Here is a 20421-nt window from a genome sequence, read left to right as displayed (position 1 = left end):
TAGATAGCAAAGGGCTCCTGAGTTACCATTTGATCAATGAGCAATTTTAATAGAAGTTTTTCAATTGGAGAGTCTTTCCTTTGTAAGATGGCAGTAAGCTCCAGGCCCTTTGGACTTGGCCAACTGTCTACAGGAGAAGATGGATATAGCACAGGGTACCCCTACCTGCTCGACATCGCCTCGAAGGCAGCTCAGCAACTTGATGCCATCGCTCCTCCTTGAAGTCATAGCACTCCACACTTCGAATAGCTTTGGGGGCTTGACCACCAACCACCACCATCAACTGGAAGGGGACAACCATAAAAACAACCATTCACAATCATCTATTTACATTTTTACGTGCCCTGTCCAAGGTCTGGGGTAGAGAGTGCTGAGATGATGAGGGTGAAATGAGGCTGGGAAGGGGAGAGGGACAATGAGGGAAACACCTTTTAAATCAATATTTAATAAACATCAACTTGGAAGGGGGAGGAATGTCAGGACTAAAAACCTACTGTCTAGCACATTTAGTGAAGAATTTCAGAAACTGTAATGTTTCTGATCCTTCTGGCAAAAGCAGGATTTGAGGCCAAAACAACACCAGCTTGTAGTCAACCCTGACAAGTATTCATGTGGTAGCCTAAGTGGATTCTAGTTCCCCAAGGATCAGAGGATTGGTACCCTAAAGTCCAAATCAACAAATGAATGTGAAATCAACAGGTCTGGGCTGGAGTAGGGAGGTGAAAGGTCAAGTGGGGTAAAGGAAAGGAAAGTCAGGGGAAAGAGAAGGGAAATTAAAAAACAAACAAACAAAAAACAAAAATAAAAAATAAACTAGGTAAAGCAAAAGTGGGAGTTCACAAGAGAACTTCTAATTTACTGAATCCCAACAAGTTGAAGGATCTTCTATGTTCCCTCGAGACAAAGGACAGAGATTTTTAGGAAGCATGTTGATTACAGGCACAGTAGTGTATTCTCTGAGTCTATATAAGGGCAGCAAAGGTATTCAATCCTATTCAAGCAAGTATTCATTGGTATCCAGGATTTACTTTGTATTATTCTAGGCACTGGAGTCAGGGAGGTTAGGGTAGAGGGGAATAAAACTTGGTCCTTATCTTCATGCTGATTACAAATCACAAGATACACTTCTGTGAGACAATTAAAGAACAATATAAGATAATATGTAATCAACACATGCTATGGGGAAATCAGGGAAAGATAGGAAAGGCTTTCTAGAGGCCTAGGCCTTGAAGAAAGGGGGTAAGTAAAATAAGGCTTTGGGGAGACCCAGCTCTTATCAGATTTGGAAACAAATTAGTTTTCCTTTTTCAGAGAAGTAAATGTATTTTCTGATGACTCTTGAGAAACAAGAATGCCAAGAGAGAGAAATCATACCGTCAGCTATGTCATTGTGGAGAATGACAAGTGGCTTCAGGAAAATAGGACAAAAGGAACAAAATAAAGAAAAACTGAGGGATGCATTCACACAGAGGAAAGTCAGAACACTGACAATATGTTCCAAGTGCCCACCACTGTACTCAGGATTATGGGAAGATAAGGGAGAAGTAGAAGACAACTTTCCTAAGACAAAAAGGACCCACTTATCATAGATCTCTGATAAGATGCATGAAAATTAGTTATTTCTGCAAGTCAGAATCTAGGCAGTTGAAGTATGAATATTTTAAGTCCTTGAAGAAAAAAGTGAAAGACAGCTAAAGTATAAAAACTGTTTCGGTCCTACAATTCTGCTAGCACTGAGAGCAAATGAATCTAATGAGACCAAGTTGTATCCCCACCCCCAAAAAAGTGAGAGATGAGTTTTCTGAAATCATAGAATCCTATTTATTTGTGTGATCGACTGTGAATTGTGGTATTATATATTCTTTGGAGTCAGTTTAGACTAAGTAGCAAGGTACAGCTACAATATTAATGTATATTTGCTGCAGTTTCATAGGTTTTCTTTAGGACATAAATCCAGACATGCATAAAATGTCGATGCTAATACGTTAATTTATTTTGCCTCTCACCAAGATAGGGAGTAGCAAGAGAAAAGGAGGGAAAAAAGTCAATATTTTCATCTACTAAGGACAGTAGAATGGTAGCACTATTTTATATACACACACATTTATATGCATGCAGGAGGGGTACTAAAAGCATGAGGATCTGTGAGTGAAAATATACAACAATAACGACATCAGAGGGAGGAACTTGGGGGGGAAGTGAGAGCAGTGACAATTGCATGAGGTGAGGAGTTTGTGCTAAAAATTCATTCGAATTCCACCAACAAACAGTTGTTAGAAACTCTGAGGCTCTAACCTTCCAAAATTTCACAGGATCCCAGTTTTAAGAACACCATACTAATGGTTGGGGGGTTTGGGGGGGGGAAGGAAACTGGAAATGTGAAAACTTAAAAGACATGTAAAAACGGAATGGTGTTTGGAACAAAAAGCCACAAATAAACAAACTTGATAAAAGGCGAAGTAAGGATTTTAAACCTTTTGAATGCCTGTCCTAGACTGTCTGCAAGTGATTTAACTCTCCTGAACTTCCATTTCTTCATCTCTTGAAGACCAAGTATTAATTAGTATATATAGTGCTTGAAGGTTTTGCCAAGTATTTTATGGGCATTATTTCATTTGATCCTTAAAACAATGCTGGGAGATAGGTTCGATTATTATCCCCACTTGACAGAATGAAGAGTTTAAGTGACTTGCTCAGGGTCACTCTGCTACTAAGTCTCTGAGGCTGGATTTGAATGCAGGGCTCTGTGACACCAGGTCCAGAGCTCTATCCACTGCATTTTCCTTCCCTTTCACAATTTCAGCGACTGCAGCAGATAAAAAGATGTACAGCTATATAGCAATAAAATGTGTCTCTGTTTGTAAGAATATTTATAAGTCCTAGGGAGACAGGGCGTTCAAAATAGGGCAATAAAAAGCATGGAATATATTAAGATGCTGAAAGCAAAGGAAAAATCACAACCCCTAAAACAACCCTCAGGGTTACTGAGGATTTGAAAAAATCTAAAACTCGAAAAACCAAAAACTAAGGTTTGAGATAAGCAAAAGTACTCATTCAAATTAACATGGTAAGGGGCAGCTAGGTGTCACAATGTATAGAACACTGGCCCTGGATTCAAGAAGATTCAGTTCAAATATGGCCTCAGATACTTGACACTTATTAGCTATGTGACCCTGGGCAAGTCACTTAACCCCAATTGCCTCACCCAAAAAAAAGAAAAAAAAATTCAAATTAACGTGGTGGGCCCAGTGCTGAGTACCAAAATAAAACAAAAGCAAACCACCAAACAGCTATGAAAACCAGTAATAATAATAATAATCCAGCTTTTAAAATGTTAGAAGGGTATGGGTACAGAGGGCAAGATAGAATTACCTTTAAGAAGAACCCTGAGGGGCAGCTAGGTGGCGCAGTGGATGGAGCACCGGCCCTGGAGTCAGGAGGACCTGAGTTCAAATATGACCTCAGACACTTAACACTTACTAGCTGTGTGACCCTGGGCAAGTCACTTAACCCCAATTGCCTAACTAAAAAAAAAAGAAGAAGAAGAAGAAGAAGAAGAAGAAGAAGAAGAAGAAGAAGAAGAAGAACCCTGAACTATCATTATTTCACAAGGAGAATTTTTGCTCTTGAGCACTGCCTCATTACCATCATTATCATCACTAAATGTGGGAAATGCAGGCAGATTTTTTGTTCTTAAAGGTTCTGCTTATATTTAAGACTGCCCTCAAGATGATAAACTGGGCTCCTTATGGAGGCCACATTCTCAAGACAGGCTGATACACACACGCATGGATATAACAGAACTGAACATGGAGCACGTTCCTGAAGAACAGATGGGGAAAAACTGTGTCCAAAAGCAGGAAACTCCAAGCAGATATCTTTGCTTACAGAAATATCAGATCAGGAATGGAGACTGAGAGCGGGGAATCCCCTAACAGGAGAACAAACAGTACCTGACATAGAGAAAGCCTCCATGGCTCATTACGGCGGGCTATAAGAATATTCCACTCGGAGTTCTTGAAGATAAGAATGAAGGAATTAAGAGATCTGTCAGCCCAGTGGACCCTGGCTGAACAATTAAAGATTATGTATACCCTGAGCAACTCAGGAATAGGATTCAAACAGACTAAATGACAAAGGCTATTTGAAGAGAGATAAGCAGAGAGAGAGAGAGAGAGAGAGAGAGAGAGAGAGAGAGAGAGAGAGAGAGAGAGAGAGAGAGAAGAAGAAGAAGAAGAAGAAGAAGAAGAAGAAGAAGAAGAAGAAGAAGAAGAAGAAGAAGAAGAAGAAGAAGAAGAAGAAGAAGAAGAAGAAGAAGAAGAAGAAGAAGAAGAAGGAGGAGGAGGAGGAGGAGGAGGAGGAGGAGGAGGAGGAGGAGGAGGAGGAGGAGGAGGAGGAGGAGGAGGAGGAGGAGGAGGAGGAGGAGGAGAAGTGGAGGGGAGAGGAAGAGGGAAAAGGGAAGAGAGAGGGAGAGGAGAGAAGGGGAAAATAGAAGAGGGGAAGGGAGGAGAAAGATGCTGGGGAAGAGGGGAGGGGAAAGAAAGAATGAGAGAGGAAGCAAGCGCAGATTGTCTGACAAATCTTTTCCAAATACTATTCAAAAAACTCTGGGAAGTGATAAAGATATGCTAGAAATGAAAGGTGAATGGAACAATACAGAATTTAGATTAAAACTACAATCAGTAACAATGAATTACATGTCAGTAAAGGGGTCAAGGAGGGTCTTCTGCAAATAGAGAATGAAAAATGCTAGTGATAAAACAAACCTAATTAAAGAGGTAGGTAGGGAGGAGGGTATGAAACAAAGGCTAAATTTAAATTGGCCAAGAAATGGAATTTTTAAAAAATTTGGTTTTTGCAAGAATTTTTTAAAAAAATATGCAATGAACACTTGAAAGGTTAGCTACTAAAAAAAAGCAGGTAAGGGAATATTTGGAAAAGGTGAACATTTATAAAATTAGCAGACTCAGATGGCATGCATACTAAGATATTAAGGGGACTAGCAAATGTACTTACTGAGCCCACTCAGAATAATTTTGTAAAATCTTGGAGAACTGAGGAGAGATCAGAAAATTTGAAAAAGGCAAACACTTATTTTTAAAAACAGAGAAGGAAGTGAATGCCTTGAAACTACCTTGTTCTAAGAATGCTACTTTTTTGGTGGTCCAGATGTATAATTACATTAGTGTTGGGAATTCATCTGTAACTTGAGTCTCAGTTACCTGGGGCACTGAAAGATCACATGTGAAATTGAGGTAGAATTTGAATGCAGACCTTCTTGGCTTCCAAACTGGTATGAGATCCAATACATCCCTTTTTATGTTTTTTTTAACTTTATAATTATTTTTATGCCCCTTGCTATTTATTAAAATTGAAAATGAATATTTCAAAGAGGGGAAAATCCTGCCAACAATAACAGAAAGCAAGGGTATTTTTTAAGCATGCCCGATACAACTGCATGTGATACCAAAACCCTTAAGTCAAATCAACCAGTGACATCTCTCTGGTTTAGAGACATCCTCACACGCACTGAAATTTTATCCAAATTTGGTGAACTGAAATTTATAAAAGAATTAATCAGGGGTGGTATTGAAGTCCATTTCTAATTTAAAATTTGTATTAACTCTCTAGAAAGATGAATAACAGCATATTGGCAAAATCATTGGATGATTCTAAGTTTAGAGGTGTTGTTAACATTAGGGAAGATCGAAAAATAATATCAATATAGACTCTTACCAACTAAAAATATGGGTAAAACCACCCTTGTAAAATTCAATTTGGAAAGAAGGAAAATGAATACATTGGAGAGAAACTATCCCAAAACACTGAATAATGGCCAAAAAGAATTAACTCATATTTCTTAATGCTACATAGGCACACATGCAAAAAAGGTCATAAAAGGGGGCAGCGGTTAAGAGTTTATCCTCTACACATAATACTGAGGTCATCTCCAAGATATGCTCCAAAGGGCAGGGTCTTAGGGATCAGAAAGATTCAAATGGGGTAAGAAGAATCCTACACGGAAAAATAAAACTGAAAGGGGGTTTGCTTATGAGGAAAATAGGAACAGTTTTGTTAAGGAGGAAATGAACGAGGATTATAGATTTAAATTATAGATTTAAAGCTGAAAGGACCTTTGGAGCTCATCTACTTCAACCCCTTCAATTTACAAATGGGGAAGCTGAGTCCTGGAGAAAGAGGAGAGATTTGCCCAAGGTCACAGAGAGCAAAGCTGTGGAGCAGGGATTCAAATCCAATGTGAATTGGTATTAAATTTCTGAAGTGCCTAAGAATCAGGAAAGGTTGGGGGGGGGGGAGGTGAAAGGTGGATGAATGGATTTTAAAAGAGCGTAAATCTGTCCCAATAATTTTGAAAAATAAAACTTTTAAAAAAAAATGGGTCCATCTGACATTTGTAGGTGTTCAGACATTTCATATGGAGTCATTGGGAACAATTTTTCACGTGTAAGGGAGGAACCAAATAACCTTCCCTAGTTCTGGTATGAAATAAGGGTTTTCAACCTTGACATCTGTGAATTTGTATTTTTAAAATATTTTATGATAACTGCATTTCAATATAATTGGTATCCTCTGGATTTTATTTTGTGCATTTAAAAACAGAATTCTGAGAAGGGGTCCCTCATAAGCTTAATCAGACTGCCAAAAGGGTCCATCACAACCCCGAAGTTAGGAACCCATCTGCTGTGAAATAACTCCACAATCTAGCTTTCCATTATAATATAATATCAAATTTATAGGAGGGCCTTTTCTTCCTGATTCTACAGTTAGATTATTTAACTCCCCTTAGTTCTATGGTTAGGTTGAATAAAACTCTTAAGTGACCAAATGTATCTACCATTTGGGTGTCAGAGATATCGGGTAATTTATGAGGGGAAAAACACAAAACCTGAAAAATCTTGAGTCTGTGGAATTTTTATCCACATCATTCACAAGAAAATATATACATGCACATATATAATATATAATTATACATTATAATATATTATACATTAATATTAAATTACACATTGATATCATATATTATTAATTAATATAAAATATATAATTATATGTGTATACATACATATATGTGTTTATATATGCATATATTTCCAAGTCAAGCCAGGGAACCCTGGAAAGAAGAAGGTGTGACTTACTAGTCACAAGCTTCACTAGATAGATACCACACAGCTAGGTGGTGCAGCGCATGGTGTTTAGGACGGTGCATGGTACTTAATAAACATTTGCTGGTCAACCGAACAATTAGATAAAGCACCTAAGCTTAACTCTGGATTTAAACACTTCCTAGCTGTGGGACAAGTCACTTAAACCGTTTGCCTCAGTTTCCTCAACTGTCAAATGGGGATCAGAATACCCCCTAACTCCTGGGGTTGTTATGAGGATCAAATGAGATAATAACTGTAAGGTGCTTAGCAGAGTTCCCAGCATACAGTAGACCATATTTAAATGTTAGCTATTATCACACAGAAATCTTGACTGTGTGATGGGGCAAGAGAAGACTGCCTGGCCTGGCAGCTCTTACTTTGGGCAGGCTCATGGGTGTTCGCAGCCGAGTCCGGGCACTCTTCATTAATGTGCGCTGCTCAGAGGGCAGCAGATGATACTTCATGGCTTCAATGAGGTAATCTTTGCAGGCACTGCTATTCTTCACTAGGGTTTCCTCTTCTACTCTCTGCAAAAAAAAAAAAAAAAGACACAGATTAGCACACTCCATTAGAGATGGGAGAGTGAGGGGTGGGACACAGAGACCCTACAAATGCAACAAAAGATTACACATCCCAAGGAAATGCCAACTGAAAATGCAGGCAACAAAGCAATAAAAGTTTAAGAAGTTGTCTCAAAATTCCTGGGCTGAAGGGTCTGATGGGGAAAAGATATGGAGGCAAGAAGAGAGTAGTATGTTCATCAATGTTTAACAACCAGCTCTCTTTAGGGGGGAAAAATGTACACGTGACACATTTTTAAGTTCAATCTGCATTGTTAACATTTTCTTCATCATTTTCTTAAATGTAGACTAAACAGTAAATCAAAGCCCGATTTGTAGCATTTACCAACTTCCAAACTTAAAACTGACAATTTGACAATGGTCTCTCAAGCTGGTACAAGTAGGAATGGAGGTAATAACAAGGGAAGAAGAAGGCAAGGGAAGAAGAGGACAGTGGGACAATGTTGCTGTAAATGCTGGAGGAAGCCTCACTTCCATATTAATATTAAAATGAAATCAAATGGGGGCAGCTAGGTGGTGCAGTGGATAGAGCACTGGCCCTGGATTCAGGAGGACCTGAATTCAAATCTGGCCTCAGACACTTGACATTTACTAGCTGTGTGACTCTGGGCAAGTCACTTAACCCTCCTTGCCCCACAAAACAAAAAAACCCCCCACAAAACCAAAACAAACAAACAAACAAAAATGAAGCCAAATAGTAAGAGGAACAAAGTTCCTGACTATGGTAAGAAGGTGAGGGTTTGGTCACAGAAATGCCACATGAAACATACACAATGAATCAAAGCTTTAAAAATTCTTTAAAACACTGCTTCCCTATCAAAGGTAATAGCATCGCTTGCTATAATTAATTTTAGAATCAGACAAATCTTAAAAAGATGAAAAGAAATTGCATCTCACATGGGAAACTAAAACCACAACAGCCCTTGTCATCTCTCACCTGTCTATTGCAATTACCTCCTCACTTTCTGGCTGCCTACACTCTGGCCATTGACAAATCCCCTCCAATGAAACCCAGGATTTTGTCCCTGTGATGTTTGATAGGTGAGCTTGCCTTGTCTTGCCTGGAATTGGGATTCCATGTCACTTCTCCATCATTTACAAATAGTGAAGGCTCATGTAAACTCTCTCCTTTTTCTACCTTCCCTTTATATGTTGTCAACACCCATTAGAATTAGAAGCTACCTGAGGGCAAGGATTATCTTAGTTGCTTGTATCTGAACTCTTGTGCTTAGCACAAATGCCTGGCACAAAGTAAGCACTTAATAAAAAAGATTTTTTTTCATATCATCATGTTAGTGCTTACATGATGCATGTGATAACCTATCTGTGTGTCTGAGAACATGGAAAATATTTTCAGATCTGTTTTCTCTAGGGAGTTGAAATTGATATGGATTAATTCAATGACTCTGATTAATGAAATTAAAAAAAAATTTAAGTATGTTGCTTAACCAAGAAAGGACAAAGTTTTCAATTTTGTAGGGTGTAATTAAGGTTGAGTTTATTCCTCTTTATTCCAAGTAAATTATGTTTCCTCAGCTCCAAATTACTGATATAATTATATATACACAACAGTTATAAATAATTACATTTCATGGCAATTTTAATTAACACTGGCCTCAATTTATTTCTTCATTTCGAGGGATAGACATCCCTTTGAAGAGTTCCATTTCCATAGCCAAAATCAGGAGCCTGTTAAAAAGCAAATAAAACAAGACTACACCAGTAATGCACAGTGAACGTTTCATAGGAAATACAACTACCCAAACCAGAAGTGTTAATAGCAAGGAAGGGGCTGAGGATGGGGTTGGATCATCATAGACAGCTGGGCCTATGGATCAATGGGATGATAGATACAGTAGGATCAGCCCCACATGGCTGGAGGGGGCTACAAAATGGTACCACCTATTCAGCTTCTGGGATACAGTCATAAAGCATCTTGTACTAGGATGCCCTTTTGGGCCTGAGACCCAGAGTCAAGAGCTTTTTTGTTCTGCTATTGGGCTTGCTTACCTGAACTAAATATTCCCGGGGAAGCAAAGGTAGCCGCACATGCTCCATCAGACGGGCCATCAGCTCCTGCCTTACATCTTTGTCGTGGTTTACCCAAGCGATCACTGCTTCAAATACCTTCCAGAAGATGGGGTGAAAGGAAAAATCCAATCATGATTACTGGGTAAAAACAACTAGACTGTTTACTACAAGTGAGAAATCACTGGACCTGTGATTTCATTAATAAAGTCCTGAATGGGAAAATTTCCTCTTCCAAAGTGATTTTCCTTATGGGAAGGACTGACCACGACATACCCCTACTCAATGAACTGCAATGGCTCACTAGTGTCTCCAGGATCAAAAATAAACTCATCCCTTTGGAATTTAAAGTCTTTTACAACCTGGCCTCTTCCTACCTGAAGACTGATTGTTGACTGATAAGGGAGGCACCTTCTCTACAACTTATATAGTCTCATAGAGCTGCCTAGAATACTTAAAGGTTAAGTGACTTGTCCATGTCTCAAAGCCAGAATGTGTCTGAGGCAGCACTTGAACATTTGGGGGGGGGGGCAGTGAGGGTTAAGTGACTTGCCCAGGGTCACACATCTAGTAAGTATCAAGTGTCTGAGGCCGGATTTGAACTCAGGTCCTCCTGAATCCAGGGCTGGTGCTTTATCTACTACGCCACCTAGCTGTCCCTCTGAGGCATCACTTGAACCCAGGTCTTTCTGGCTTCAGGGCCAGCTGTCTGTCCACCATGCAACAATGCCCTTAGTGAAATAATCCAGACTGCATCACATAAGAAACTAGAGTTTACTCATTAAATGATACCCAACAAACTGAGGTTTTTAGAGTCCCTCAAAACTCCATTTCCTCTCATTATTTTACACATTAGGAATGATGACAGAATTTTACCAAGAACATGATCTACTCTTCTTGAACTTGGGGAGTGCCAACAATGACTCACTGAAGTATGATTTATTTCATTTCAAATCATCTTGTACAGGCTGAACTTGGTTCTGCTTATCTAATCTAAATTTTAGCATCCTTTGATATAAGGATAATCAGATCCCAAAGCAATATGGAAAAATAGCATTTCCAAACCTCTATAATAACCCACTTTCATCTTTTCCCTGAAGCCTATACCCCAATGTCCTGCCTGCCACACCAGCATTTCTATAAACTGGAGAAGAGTGGGGGCGGTTAGGTGGTGCAGTAGATAGAGCACCAGCCCTGGATTCAGGAGTACCTGAGTTCAAATCTGGCCCCAGACACTTGACACTTACTAGCTGTGTGACCCTGGGCAAGTCACTTAACCCCCATTGCCCTGCAAAAAAAAACAAACCCAAAAAACCAATAAAAACCATATGGAGGAGAGTATAGGTCAGGATCACAGGCTTATTGATACCAAACTGCAAAGGACTGTGGGGACCATCAAGGCCAATGCCCACACTTTAGTTAAGTGACTTACTCAGGATCACACATCTAGTAACATAAAGCATCATATTTTGCTGGGGATTCGAATTATCCTGCAGAACAAGATTAACTCTTTATTTTCACCAGTATTAAGCAGAGGCAATGTAGCTAGAGAGCTGGGTTCAGAGCCAGGAAGAACTAGGTTCAAGCCCCACATGTCCTGCTCATACTGACTGTGTGACCCTGGGCAAGTCTCTTACTCTCACACTGTTATAGGCAACGGTTTAAGACTATAAGTCACAAAGAAGATGCCAGCCTTCCTTCCCTAAGGGTTTCTTATGCCAGTGAAATCACAGGTTCAGTCCCTATCTCCATTAATCAATCAGTCAATCAATCAATAAGTATTTATTACTTGCCAACTATGTGCAAGGCCCTGTGTTAGGCAGTGGGGATACAAGTACAAAGAATGGAAGAATCACAAATTCCACTTACATTCTAATGAAGGAGACAAGTGGAAAGAGAAAGAGAGGGAGAAGGAAGGAGGGAAGGAAGGAGAGAGAGAGAAGCAGAGAGGGGGAGATAGATGGACAGAGAGAGAGATGGATAAGTAGGCAGCTGTATGGATGAATGGATAAGTATGTACGTATAGGTAGGTAGGTGGGTAGGTGGGTGGATAGATGCATGGTTAGGTACAGATAGATGGACAGGTAGGCAGGTGGGTGGGTGGGTAGGTAGGCAGGTGAATGGATAAGATGAATGTATAGACATGTATGTATGTATGTATGTATGTAGGTAGGTAGATAGATAGAAGATAGATAGATAGTGTGAGATTAAAATTGGATATTAGATCATAAATCTCCCCTACTTAACCTTTCCCTTAATTTATCTCCCAGACTAGTAAATGGAAGAAGCTTCTGGTTTTCTAGATAGAGCCTTCATTGTATGGTAGTCACAAGGTGATGTTGATTAGAAGGATAGGAAAGTAGAAATACAATACAAATTGTCTTAAGTCTAGGCTTAGTCTATATTCTGTATAAAACTCACCAAAACCCAAGGCCACTTTTGGGGAGAGAGACCGAGTCAAGCGCGTGCTGTTAACCGAGAGCCGGGCCGAGTCAAACTCCAGTCCGCGTCTGTCTGTGCATCGCAGCCAGGAGACCAGCGGAGCAGGAAAAAGCCCCCACTTCCGTTCTCTCCTTGCCTTTTAAGCTCGCACCCCGGAAGTCAGAAGTCGAGTGCTCAGCAGGCAATGCTATTGGTCTCCTCCCCAAAAGGGTGGTCCTAAAAAACCCCCCAAAACTGGCGTCTCTCCATTATCTAACCGACTGTTAAAACTTTTTACCACAATAGATAGATAGATAGATAGATGATAGAAGATAGAAGACAGAAGATTGATAGATGATAGATAGATAGATGATAGAAGATAGAAGATTGATAGATGATAGATGATAGATAGATAGATAGATAGATGATAGAAGATTGATAGATGATAGATAGATAGATAGATAGATGATAGAAGATAGAAGATTGATAGAAGATAGATGATAGAAGATAGAAGATTGATAGAAGATAGATAGAAGATTGATAGATAGATAGATGATAGAAGATAGATAGATAGATAGATATAGATAGATAGATAGATAGATAGATAGATAGATAGATAGATAGATAGATAGTAGATAGATAGATAGATAGATAGATAGATAGATAGATAGATAGATAGATAGGCAGACAGACAAAAAGACTGGCAGGCAGTTAGGTGGGTGGGTGAATAGGCAGGCAGATGAATGGATAAGATGGATGTATGGACAGGTATGTAGGTAAGTGTATAGATGGAGAGGTGGATGGATGGATAGAGAGACAGACAGATAACTGTGTGTATACGCATATACACATATCCATCCACACACAAGGTAGTTTGGGAGGGAAGGCACTAACAATTGGAAGGATCAGGAAAGTCTTCATGTAGAAGATGGTGCCTGAAATGTATCATAAAGGAAGATAAGGGCTCTGTGCAGTGGAAGTAAGGAAGAATCCATTCTAGGCGTGAGAGCCAGCAGAGCAAAAGCAAAGATAGGATATGGGAGTGGCATCAGTGAGGAACATTAGGTGGCTTTGTTGTTGGATACTAGACAGAGCTGGGCATGATCTTAGAAGCCATCGAGTCCAGTTCATTCATTTTATAGATCAGGAAACTGAGGCAGAAAGAGGTTAAGTGATTTATCCAGGGTCACAAAGCTACTGAGTGTCTGAGGCAGGATTTGAACCCAGGTCTTCCTGACTCCAAGAGTAGCGCTCTATCGACTACATACAGAACCACGTATTGATGTTAAATGACTTGCCTAGTGTCACACACCTTTATCTGAGACAAGATTTGATCTCGGGTTGTCCTAACTTGAGATCCAACCCTCCATCCACTTTAACACCTCACTGTTCTGGAAAATATTATAAACAACCTATATGATACTTGTAGGAAGCTCTCTGAGGGAAGAGAGTCATCTATACCTTAGTTAAATTTTGAATTTCCCCCTACACTTAACACAATTTTTTGTACATAAGAACACTTCATAAATGTTAATATTATTTGAAGTGATTTGGTGCTTAAAAGGTCTAATTCCCACCCAAAGAAACTTGGATGTACAATCAACTTGAACAGAGAAAACAAACCATGTACTTTTTCCTGGGAAAAAGAGAAGCAAGAACCGAAGATTCTTTGCAAATTCAAGAATGATGCCCATACCATTATTGACTCCCTTGTACCTTATTAGCTACTGCCCAGAAAGCATTCTCACTCCTCTTCCCACGGTGACTTAGCATCTAGGAAGACAGCATGGTACTGTGCAAAGAACACGGGATTTCTAGTCGGGAAAACCTGGGTTCAAATCCTACCTCCACTTCAGACAGTGCGTGACCCTGCACAAATCACTTACCCTCTCTGTGACTCAGTTTCCTTATCTACAAAAAGAGGGGTTGGACTCTGTGGCCCCAAAGGTCCTTTCTCTTAATCTATGATCTCATTTTGAATGCTGGCTGGGTGCCCCAGCTACAACTTTGGGCAAGTCACCTGGACAACTAAGTTTTGGTTTCCATATTTGTAAAACGTGGGTGTTGGACTAGATGACTTCTAGCCCAGATGCCTTCCAATCCATGGTCTGACCTATGATATGTTTAAATAAAAAGTCTGGGGGGGCAGCTAGGTGGCACAGTGGATAAAGCACCAGCCCTGGATTCAGGAGGATCTGAGTTCAAATCCAGGGTCAGACACTTGACACTTACTAGCTCTGTGATCCTGGGCAAGTCACTTAACCCTCACTACCCTGCCCCGCCTCAAAAGGGTAAAAAAAATAATTTTTGAAAAAGTCTGTTCTCCTCCCATACATCTGGTGGTCAAGACACTCATAATATTTTAAAAAAGCAAAATAAAACCATGCTGACTTTTCCTATCTCCTTTAGTAGCTCTTCTTTCTCCTCATGCCCCCACCCCTTTTAACCTTGCTCTCTTCCTCAATCATCTCCTCTGCTCCCATGGCTTTTGCTCTTACTTCCATGAAGATCGTGGAATTCCAGACTTGGAAGAGTCCTCAGAGGCCCTCAAGCCCAAACACCTCAGTTAACACTGCAGAGTTTGATATTATGAGTATTTGATACATGCTCATACAATAAATGAGCGAAGGTTTTATTTCTTTTAGATCAGTGCTTTCTCATAGTTTTTTCTCATGAGCTTCACACTCCACTAAAACTAATCAAGAGGAAAGGGAGAGGCTTCGATTGTATTTAATCCATTTACAACGGTGTGACTGAAAATGACTGACCACAATACAGGGAATCAATCAATCAATCAATCAACAAATATCTCTTACTTGACTGCTATGAGCCACACACTAGGGATAGAAACACCAAGAAAGAAATCATCCTTACCCACAAAGACCTTATGTTCTAAGGGTGAGGGGAGATAACAAGTACATAGAAACATAGAAACAAATGCATATAAAATATATACAGCATAAATGAAAATAGAATAAATACAAATAAGAATCCCAAAGTTAAACACAAGGTAGTTTTGGGAGGGAGGGAACCAGCAATCAAAAGCTTTGTATAGAAGATGGTGCAGAGTTTCATATTATAGTGTGAGACACTAGGAGGCAGAGGGAAATAGAGAGGGTACTCCAGTTATGTGGGACAGCCAGGGCAAAGACTAGGACAGGAGAGATGGGGTGGCACTGGTGAGGAACAGAGGAGGCAAATTTGGCTGGATTGTAGAGCACAGGAGTGGGTAGTAATGAGCAATGAAGCTGGAAAGAAAAGTGGAGACCAACTGTGAATGGTTTTCAATGATTCTATTCGATACTAGACAGAAAAGGAGGCATTTAAGTTGGGCAGAAAAGGGAGTCAGTTACATGGTTCTGTCTTCACTGAAGGTAAATCACTTTGGCAGAGGTTGTATTGGATAGACATGAGTAGAGAGAAACTAAGGCAAGGCAACCAATTATAAGGTTTTTACCATAATCTAGGTGAGGCATAATGATGTTGTTCTTGTTTGTCCTTCATTCTCAAAGAGGAACACGATAGGTGTCATGACTTGCAGTGAATTGGATTTAAGTGAGGAAGAGCTGTGCAAAGTCACCAGCCTCACTCTCTCCTCCAGAGCCACCTGGATCCAGTGGCAAGATATACATCAGGATGCCTGGAGATGGCCCCAGATGTCTGAAGCAATTGGGGTTGAGTGACTTGCCCAGGGTCACACAGCTAGTAAGGGTCAAGTGTCTGAGGAAAAATTTGAACTCACCTCTTCCTGACTCCAGGGCCAGTGCTCTATCCACCACCTAGCTGACCCCTTGAGACATGATGAGAGCATAAACTAAGGTGGGAGTTTTGTTAAGTAGAGAGAAGGGATCAGATTCAAGAGATGCTGTGAAGGTGGAAACTGCAAGATATGGTATATGAAGATATGTGGGGTATGGGAGAATGAAGGGTCCAGGATAAAGCCATGGTTGTGAACTACAGAAACCAGAAGGATGGTGGTACCTTTGACAGAAACAGAGATGTATGGATGAGGGGCGGGGGAGGGGGAAAGATAACGAGTTCCATTTTTTACATGTGGAATTAAAGACGTCTCCAGTTTGAAACACCCAATGGGCAATTTGTGATGTGGGACTGAAGCCCAGGGGAGAGAAAGGGCCTGGATATGAAGCTCAAGAGCTGATAATTAAACCCAAGGGAGCTGATGAGATTACTGAGAGAGTAAAAAGAAAGAAGATACAGGATGAAAAGGAGTTTGTTCACCATGGAATAGGAATTCCAGGGGGCATGGTGGAAAGGGTGAGCAGGGCTGAACTGAGACATCAATGGGGTTGTCTTGAGGGGAATAAGGATGAAAGAATACGAGGTGGGAGCAAGGGACAGAAGTAAAAAGATAAATCACTCAATCAGCTAGAGAAGGTGGTTGAAGACAGTGCACACTGCTCTGGGAGCTAGGTTGGGAAGCAGAATCGTGAAGAGAACAAGAATTTAGATTGGCAAGAGATAGAATGCAATACCATTTGTAAAGCACTCCAAGGTTTGGAAAGTTGTTTTACATACAGTCTCTCAATGAAGTTCGTATGTCATGCATTATCATCCTCTTTTACAGATGAGGAAAACAAGGCTAAGGCTTGCTATGACCCCCATCGAATGTGAAATTTGAAACCAGATCTCTTGATTAAAAACATCAACAACAACTAGCATTTATGAAGTTTTATGTTTTGCAAAGGACTTTTCAAATATTATCTCATTATTATATTATTTTCCCCATTTCACACATGAGGAAATTGAAGCAGGCAGCAGGTAAGTGACTCTCCCAGAATCAGATAGCTAGTAAGCATCAGAGACTGGACTTGAACTTGGGTTTCCCTGACTTTGGGTCCATTGATCTATTACACCCTTTAGCAACGTCCAAGTCTTGAATTCTTTCTGCCCTTTTCCTCTCTAGAATAAACAATCCCATTCTCAAGGTAGGGGAGCTGTATTGGGATGGAGTTGGCTTGGGGAGGAAGTTGCTGGCATATTTGGAGGGGCCAATATCTGAAACCCCTCTACAATTCCAGGTGATTAAGATCTGCTTCGAGTCAAAAAATGCTTTTTAAGATCACACTTCTCATAGGCAGATATCCATGGACAAACATAGCTGTGGGAAGCGATAGTCTTTTAACTGTTAAATGCATGCACACTCTCAAAGCCCATTTGACAAAGAGACAGAGGACAAGAGTGTCAGAGGAATCAACCCTTCTGAGAAATTCACAGATACACAATAATTGGTATAGTCAACAGTAGAGGCAGCTGGTTTTCTTAAGGTTTCAGAGAAATGCCTATAGCCTTTCCTCTCACTATCTATATAAGATAGAGAACATGTTAGACAGACATGAACAGACATTTACAGATATTAACAGGATGGGTAAGAAATACCACAAACAGTACACTTGGAGGGGTAAGGGTGGGGATTCAGCAAGAACCACTTACCTTCTCTTCTGAGGAAATGGTAAGCTTGTCACTGGATATTAAGCTGCATACTTGTTCTATGCCCAGATTGAGGAATTCCTCGCTAAGTACCACATCTGAAAAATGCTGTTCTGTTTGGGAGTTGAAAAAAAAAAAACACCAAGCAACCTATTAACACCAACATTTAATTATCACAGGTTTCAGATGCCTTAAGATCACACATGGTCTGTGTGGCATTACTGCATGAGTAATGACTAAACCAAAGAACTGCATTTCCCTTATACAAGATATTATTCAACAAGATGTTTGGGGAACTGACCTTGTACTCAAGAGATTTGTTGATGGTGGTTTGGGGTAAAGTTAAAATACAAAAAGCAAGAAAACTGGCTCTGACATTCCATCTTCCAATGCCAGGTATTTTTACTGGTTCTCTTTCATGCATGGAGTGCATTTCTCCTCAGAACCACCTCCTCATTTCTCTGGCTTCTTTCAAGTCCCAGCTAAACGCCCACCTTCTACAGGAAGCCTTGCTCAATCTCTCTTACTTCTATGGTATTCTATCTGAGATTATGCCCCAATTTATCCTGTCTATAGTCTGCTAGTACATTATTGTTTGGATGTGACCTCCTAGAGGAAGGGACTGTCTTTTACCTTTCTTGGTATCCCCAGCACTTAGAACAATATCTGGCACATAGTAGGTGCTTAATAAATGCTTATTGACTGATTGACTTTGGCTCTTCTCTGAATCACTTCTATTTTGGATCTTGTGAAAGGTTGTACCTTTAATGTGTCATGGACTAAGAAATTAGGCCTTTAAAGGGTGAGAGACATTTAATGGAGAAATCAAAGTACATGGTATCTAACTGGCTCACACTCACTTTAATTCTACTTTGTTTAAAGGCATTAACTCTAGAAGAATTCTACATAAGAGAAAAGACTGCAGATTCTGAGGACCAAAAAACCCAATGCTGGTCTACCAGCACACAGTGCAAACCCTAAAGGGTTGTGCATTGTGTAAGCATTTCAAGATTATTTGGGGATGTTTTAAGGCTTTACCAATATTTTCTAGCTGGTCCATGCTAATGTCAACAATTTTTTTAGGTGCTTCAAAAGTCAGAGTATTCACTGATGATCAGAAAATAGGGATTTTCTTCTCTAACACCTTTCAATAGATCTGATATAAAGTTTCACATGTCATAATAAATACTATGTGGCTGGCTTTTAGACACTCATCTATATAAGCATTTTTGACACATCAATTGCAAAGACTAGAAATCAATGCAGACTTATAGGAACGTAGCATTAATAATGATGAGAATTGTAATATCAACCATAAATGTTTAAGAATTGCAAAACACTTCATTTCTATTTGATCCTCACAACCCTGGAAGGTAGGTATTATTATCACCATCTAACACATGAGAAAACTAAGACTGATACATTAAGTAACTTGTCCAGGGTCGTACCTTGGCAGGATTTGAACCCAGGACTCCTTGGCTCTAAGTCCAGCCATCTTTCCACTAAGTCCATGTTGCCATTGAGTGAACATAATTCAATCTTTTTTTTTTTAAGGACAATGAGGGTTTAAGTGACTTTCCCAGGGTCACACAGCTAGTAAGTATCAAGTGTCTGAGGCCAGATTTGAACTCATGTCCTCCTGAATCCAGGGCCAGTGCTTTATCCACTGTGCAACCTAGCTGTCCCCCAATAAGTCAATCTTTATACAAACAATTAGAGTTCTTAAAGGTGGGAAATTTTCACCCATTTTAGGGATGCTACACATTACTAGGGGCTCGACCCTTTTAGTAATTTTTACCATGGGTTAAAAACTGGATGTATTTTACATACAGTTAGGAGCATATTATTATCGGGGCCCCCTGCTGAGTAAGTACAAATAAATGTTTAATACCTAAACTGTTAAACTGTTGTCCTAGTTAGCTTTCCTCACACAGGGGAACAGGTAAAGTGACCACACACATTTAGTTTTACCCCTCACACAGCCCAGTATGGATTTTTTTTTTTTTTTTTTGGTGAGGAAACTGGTGTTAAGTGACTTGCCCAGGTTAACACAGCTAGTATGTGTTAAGTGTCTGAGGCCTCATTTGAACTCAGGTCCTTCTGAATCCAGGGCTGGTGCTCTATCCACTGCGCCACCTAGCTGCTTCCCATCAGTATGGATTCTTGACTTGGCCACCTTTCAAGGGTTCTCTCTTTCCTGGTATACCTGGCATACTTCCCAAATTCTGCCTCCCCACACTTCTGCTTTGATGAGGTCATATATAATTCCACCTGCCATATTGTCTGGCCTGTTGCTTTTCCCACATGTCTCTTCTATGTTATTTGTAGATAAAAAATTAAGTGATGATAAAAGGTAGCAGATATAAATAGGCTATTATAAATATATGTGCTTAGATGTATTTATATATATATATATATATATATATATATATATATATATATATACGCACACGCAGTTGTAGCTAAACAAGTTTAATTGTAATGATTCTGTAGTTATATAGTTATGACCATTCAATTCGGAATGCATTTACCCCACCCCTTGTTTTGCTGCAAAATGCTATTAGATCATTCTGCTTTGGTTTCTGGCATAGAGGGGAACTGTAAGAATTAAATTCAGGGGGCAGGTGGTACTGAAATGAGAGCTGAATCATAAGCATCATTATAAAAAAATCTCCATGCTTCTATGCCTCTCAATGGATCTCTTTTAAATCAACATTATATATGGGAGAATTGGGGAGAGGGATCTGGATGCATGATTTCATATGGGAAGTTCCAAG

The 20421-nt window shown here is 39.9% G+C and overlaps 1 protein-coding gene across 3 annotated transcripts in view; it reads right to left on the bottom strand.

The window, feature by feature from the left end:
* The window catches only part of KLHL2 (kelch like family member 2), a 138737-nt gene that overhangs the window by 22811 nt on the left and 95505 nt on the right, over positions 1–20421 (bottom strand). For all 3 annotated transcript variants that reach the window (XM_043972572.1, XM_043972573.1, XM_043972570.1), the window contains exons 6-9: positions 17648–17757; positions 9758–9874; positions 7544–7693; positions 166–283 (exon numbers count right to left, since the gene is read on the bottom strand). In XM_043972572.1, the coding sequence (XP_043828507.1) occupies positions 166–283; positions 7544–7693; positions 9758–9874; positions 17648–17757 (495 nt within the window). The remainder of the gene's footprint in view (positions 1–165; positions 284–7543; positions 7694–9757; positions 9875–17647; positions 17758–20421) is intronic.

This window comes from Dromiciops gliroides, chromosome 6 (assembly GCF_019393635.1).
Source record: "Dromiciops gliroides isolate mDroGli1 chromosome 6, mDroGli1.pri, whole genome shotgun sequence".
In the NCBI taxonomy this organism is placed as follows: Eukaryota; Metazoa; Chordata; class Mammalia; order Microbiotheria; family Microbiotheriidae; genus Dromiciops; species Dromiciops gliroides.
The sequence above is the reverse complement of the archived record's forward strand: the minus strand, read 5'-3'. Positions and strand labels throughout refer to the sequence as shown.